Raw genomic sequence first — 6,000 nt, forward strand, 5'->3', positions numbered from 1 at the left:
CATGCGCGGGCCCATCCCACCCCACAAAACGAAACGACAGAACCCGAGCCATCCATCCCCGCACACGCCACAATCGGACGGCCAGCACGCACGCGACGCCGGTGGAAACCCTACCGTTCGCACAGTCACCGCCGCAGGTCACAGCTACTAGCCGGGCCCGCGCTTCATTGACCACGTAACCCGCCCAGCCCACCAATCAATCATCGGGACACGCTCCTCCCCTCTCCTCGACCTCGCCTCGCCTCCCCTCTCCGGCCGGCGTCGCTTTCCACGCCCTTTTGTTCAAACCGAGAAAAACCCGTCCATCTCTGTCTTCCCGAAAGTCGAAAAATAAAACAACGCGGACACGGACGGAGGGAGGAAGCAGCAAGCAAGCTGCGGTCGCACGCACGCCGCTCCGCCAGTTCAAACCCACCACCCCTCTCGTCTTCCTCTTCCCCAGCTGTGCCACGCGCTTTCCAATCGCTTCATCTATCTGCTGCCCCGCCCCGCCTCGCTCCCCCCAAATCGCCTCCTCCCTTGCCGATCCAGCCATGGCCGGCTCGATTGCCGCCCAGGCCGCGGTCCTCGGGGCCATCCTGCTGCTCGCGGGGCTCGCGGCCGCCCAGCAGACGCCGAGGGCGCCCGCGGCGGCGGCGGCGCCCGCGCCCGACCCCGGCTGTAACGGCATCCAGCTCACCTACATCCTCCAGGGCCGCGAGAAGATCCGCCCCTTCGTCCCCGACAGGAACAAGCAGCCTTACTCCTTCAAGGCCAACGCCTCCGTGCTCAACGGCGGTACCCGCCCGCTCAGGTCCTGGGCGATGCTCGTCACCTTCGGCCACGACGAGATCCTCGTCGGCGTCGGCGGCGCCGTGCTCACCGGCGGGGCCGAGCTGCCCTACAACACCACCGAGGATGCCGGCAACGCCACATCCTTCTCCGGCTACCCGCAGACGGACCTCCTCACTCCGATTGCCACCGCCGGCGACATCACGCAGATCCAGGCCTCCGTCGGATTGGTCGGCACGCTCTTCGCCGGCCCGCGCGGCCTCGTGCCGGAGCCGCTCCCCACCGCCTTGACGCTCGACGACCCGGACTACAACTGCCCGGCGGCGACCAATGTCACCGCCACCATGCTCACCACCTGCTGCCTCCTCACCCCCGAGGCCGAGGCCAACGCCACGGTCCCCGAGGCCAACGCCACCGACCCCACCAAGAGCTTCCTCCCGCGCCGCACCGGCGACCTCGTCATCACCTACGACGTCGTCCAGGCATACCCGACCAGCTACCTGGCGCTTGTCACGCTCGAGAACAACGCCAAGCTCGGCCGCCTCGACAACTGGCGGCTGTCGTGGGAGTGGCGCCGCGGCGAGTTCATTTACTCGATGAAGGGCGCACACCCCTTGGAGGTGGACGTCAATGGCTGCATCTATGGCGCACCAGGCCAGTACTATCAGAGCCTGGATTTCTCCCAGGTGCTCAACTGCGAGAAGAAGCCGGTCATCCTTGACCTGCCGCTGTCCCGGTACAATGACACACAGATGGGGAAGATTGAGCATTGCTGCAGGAATGGCACCATCCTGCCCAAGTCCATGGATGCGGCTCAGTCAAAATCGGCGTTCCAAATGCAGGTGTTCAAGATGCCACCGGATACCAACCGGACAAAGCTCTTCCCACCGGCCAATTTCAAGATCTCTGGCGGCTCATCGCTGAACCCAGACTATAGCTGTGGCCAGCCAGTGCCTGTCAGCCCCACCGGGTTCCCTAATCCCAGCGGGCTCGACTCTACAACGCTGGCGGTTGCGACATGGCAGGTGGTGTGCAACATTACCACGGCCAAGGGGGCCAAGCCCAAGTGTTGTGTCACCTTCTCGGCTCACTACAATGACTCAGTCATTCCCTGCAACACCTGTGCATGCGGTTGTCCTGTGAACCGCCGGGGTCCTACCTGCAGCACGACTGCTCCATCCATGCTCTTGCCGCCGGAGGCGCTGCTTGTGCCGTTTGACAACCGTACACAGAAAGCACAAGCATGGGCTCAGTTGAAGCACTACAACGTGCCTAGGCCAATGCCTTGCGGTGATTTCTGTGGTGTGAGCATCAATTGGCACGTCTCATCAGACTTCAACAAGGGCTGGAGTGCTCGGGTTACATTGTTCAATTGGGGTGATGTCGACATGGCCAACTGGTTTGCTGCCATGGTCATGGACAAGGCGTATGACGGATTTGAGAAGGCATACTCTTTCAATGCAACAGCAGAGGGCAATAACACAATCTTTATGCAGGGCCTTGAGGGGCTCAATTACCTTGTGAAGCAGACCAACATGAGCGGGTCGGATTACCTTGTGCCAGGAAAGCAGCAATCAGTGCTCTCATTCACCAAGAAGCTGACTCCTGATATTGATGTTGTCGCTGGAGATGGGTTCCCAACAAAGGTCTTCTTCAATGGTGACGAATGTGCTATGCCGCAGAGGTTTCCGCTCAAGAGTGGTGGATTCAGGACCCATCTAAGCAGTGCCCTTGCTTGGGTCTTGCTCATGGCTTCCTCGGCCTTGCTGTTGCTTCAGCAATAATCTTGTTGCTGTTGCTCCGATTCTTTGATTCCTTCAGGTGGTTCCATCAGGGCCATTTGTAAGAAACCTTTTTGTTTCCGGTGATCTACCACTAGAAGATCTTGTGTAGCTGCTATGTAGCAGAATCAAGCAGCAACCATGAGATGAACCGCAAGAGATGCCAGGGAGCTAGCTGTTGTTGCAGGCTCGCAACATAGACATAGGTTCCCTTTGAGATGATGATATTTAGCTATGTACTGCATGCTTGCACCGATGTTGGTGCAATTGTAGGAAATGTCTCGTGTTTAGCTTGTGTCATATACAGAATATACCATGTTAAATTTGTTCACTTGGCTGCTCATCAAACCATGTCTCGTTTCTGATTCTGAAGCTGTCCTCTGAGGATTTGTGCATACAGTGGAACTAGTTAGGGCGTGTACAATGCATAGCCTCAAGGTGATGCCTCGCATGCCATGTAGGATCGGATATGACGTAAAGTAGGTTCGGATAGGGAAGCGGGATCCTCTTCAGGAGGCGGGTGTTTGAAGAGAAAAAGTGTGGTCTGGTGACAAAAGCTGAAAAAGTTAAAGTAAAAAGTAGAGATGCATGTGTACTAGAGTCTTTATTTTCTATTTCTTAATGAGGCCCACTAGTGTTAGCTTGCATTGGGAAGAAAAAATGAATGTAGATGCCTTAAATTATTTTTTGTCATGGGGCATATGTATCCATATGTCACCATTGTACATGCCCTTAATTCTCTGCACCGGGTCATAATTATAAGATACTCTCTCTCTCAAAATAAGTGACTCAACTTTATACTAACTTTAGTAAGTGACATGTTGTTTGCAACTTGCAAGGCGTTTGAAAGAACATTGGATGCTCCTCAGATCTAAGTACAATAGTATTAAGGCGCCTAGTATTAAACACGAAATATATGGATGTTGACATGCTCGTTACATTCAAATTCGAAAGATGTTTGGCGGTTAAGTGTACGTTGGGGTAGCAGGGGTCCACTTCAGTACCACCAGGTTTCAAACCGTTTGCAACCTGCAACGTTCGTGTCTGGAGCCGACGCCCGAACAGATGGACCTTTTGCTTTCTTTCTTAATAGCCACTCGCGGTAGTTCTTTGGTTGGATTAGAGGAAACATCACATCCTGCTACAGCACTACTACCTGCAATATTACGATTTTTTTACAGCAGGTCAGAAACTTCTACCTGCAATATCTCTACTTTCTCCTTCGGACTTGTTCAAGACGTCCATTTCGCAGCTGACTGAGCTGAGGTAGCATAACTGGCACGCACAACCGTTGCTTTGTTTAAGCGGGATGAAGACTTTGCTCGTCTGAGGTTGGTTCTTGCGTGGAACAGCAAACGCCGTGTTTTAGGTAGGCAGCGTTCATCCAGGGGGGTTGCTGGAATTGTTTTTTTTTTTTTCGTGTACAAGGGAGAACTGATGATGACGCCGTCCTATCGCTGAAGTGTTCAGATCTGTATCAGGACAGCGTCTCCACACGGCATTACCACGTTTATAGTCATACGCATCAGCTTTTTAAAATTAAAATATTCGGGCCCAAGAGTGAAGGAAACAGGAAAACAATATTGCTTTGCATACAGCAGGAAATAGCTGGCGGCTTAAAAAAAAGGGTTATAGGGCGTCTCAAAACTGGAAGCGCGACACGTAAGGTGATGAAAGTAAACTTCATATTCAGATGCAGGGATTCCAGCGCTAACATGCTAAGCAAGCAGTGATTTGTGATTAAATAATATGCACGTTGTGCCATGATTCATGCCGAGCATGATCTTGCCGATCCTTTGCTATTATTGCTGCATGCTGCTCAACATGAATCATTCATTTGACTTTCTTACAAAATACTGCTGGTTGCAATATGCCTTCATACTACTGCATGCGCAGACGTGAACCAAACAGTGTGCGGCGATTTGCGCTCCATTTGACTAATTTTGTAAAAAGGTTAATAATAACGTGCCGCAGTTGTTCTTGAGAAAAGTTCAGGGTGGAAAGTGATCTCTTGTGCTAAGACTAAGCCAGACGTGCGACATTACCGCTATCACAAAAGGCGGCTAGGTGTACCTTTTTTTTTGCGGGAGTAGGTGTACCTTTTCATGTTGAACGCTATTTTTGTAAGTTTTTTTTAACAAAGTACAAACGCAATCACCCGTATATACGCACATACCCTCACTCCTATGAACACACACACGCACATCCTACCCCTATGAACAACTCCGAAAGACTGAACCGGCTTATTATCTTGAGATTTTATAAAGTCATCATAGGCGCCTCGTAGTTGACGGAAATGTCTCCTTCCGTTAAACACGCATCGCCGGAAATTCTGAAATAAATGCAGGCTAAATGCGAGCACCAGGACTTGAACCTAGAAGGCTGAGGATACCACTGAACGCTATTTTTTTTAAAGGGTTGAAACCTTCTAAATTCTAATCCCGCATCTTTTTTTTGTGCAAGAATGAAGCGTCCTGATGAAGTGTCTTGAGGGGAGAATGAAGCGTCTTATGACTGAGTGTTCTAGTCGGGTGTTTGTGCATGACGGTGACGGTCGGAAACCGGTTGCGAGCGTCGTAAACTAGGTGCGTGTCTCCTCCCACGAGCTATTACAAAAACCAGGGGTTTTTACATCTTCTTTCAACGCCGCGGTCGATCTACCTCGCCTCATGTGACCTTAGACCATGGAGGCGCGGTGGATCTTGACTCTTCCTAGCGAGAAAGGCTCCTGCAGCAGCGCCTGGGGTGCATAGTTCCAGCGCACGAGTTGTAGGTTGACAGACAATATTTTTTTTCCTTTTATCTCTCTCTATCTCTCTTTCGGTTTTTTCTTTTCACATTTTGTTTCATTTTTCTCGTGTTTTCATAAATGTTCTAGAAGATATATTTGGCTAAATATTTTCTTTAATCATTCATGTGTTTTGATTGCGTAGTTTAAATAAGGGTTCGCGCATTGCACAAAATGGTCGTGTAATTTAAAAGTATTTTTGTGTAAATAAAATTGTTCATATTTTATAAACAAGATGAACCTTTTGAAAATCTTGATGAATGCTTTTCTAAAATAGTTGAACATTTCTAGAAACATGATGGAATTTATAAAATATATGATGAATATTCATAAAAAAATATTCAAAGAGCATTATTGAAGTACATAATGAACAGGTTTTTTTAACATGATAAAGAATTTATAAATACACCCCAAACATTTTTTAAATATAGGTAAAAAATTAAATGCACAACGAGCCTTTCCTAAAATTAGAATGACATTTTTATACATGATAAACAATATTTTAAATACACGATGAATAATGTACTTCAATAATAAAACACGTTGCACATATTATAAATAAATGATAAAAAGGTAAAAAAGGGGAAAAGGGAAAATAAAAATGAGATAACAAATGTGCAACGTGTACATACAACTAGCCCTCCAATCCCCTCACGTGGG

At 49.5% G+C, this 6,000-nt stretch overlaps 1 protein-coding gene across 1 annotated transcript; it reads left to right on the forward strand.

The window, feature by feature from the left end:
- Nucleotides 1-304: 304 nt before the first annotated feature.
- On the forward strand, nucleotides 305-2,883 carry LOC125551938 (COBRA-like protein 7). The gene has a single exon (XM_048715353.1). The coding sequence runs from the start codon at nucleotides 534-536 to the stop codon at nucleotides 2,553-2,555; it is 2,022 nt and encodes a 673-aa protein (XP_048571310.1). The 5' UTR covers nucleotides 305-533; the 3' UTR covers nucleotides 2,556-2,883.
- Nucleotides 2,884-6,000: the final 3,117 nt, after the last annotated feature.

Source organism: Triticum urartu, chromosome 4 (genome assembly GCF_003073215.2).
Source record: "Triticum urartu cultivar G1812 chromosome 4, Tu2.1, whole genome shotgun sequence".
Lineage (NCBI taxonomy): Eukaryota > Viridiplantae > Streptophyta > Magnoliopsida > Poales > Poaceae > Triticum > Triticum urartu.

Coding starts and splice junctions, on each gene's coding strand:
- LOC125551938 (XM_048715353.1), top strand. CDS start 534: ATGGCCGGCTCGATTGCCGCCCAGGCCGCGGTCCTCGGGGCCATCCTG.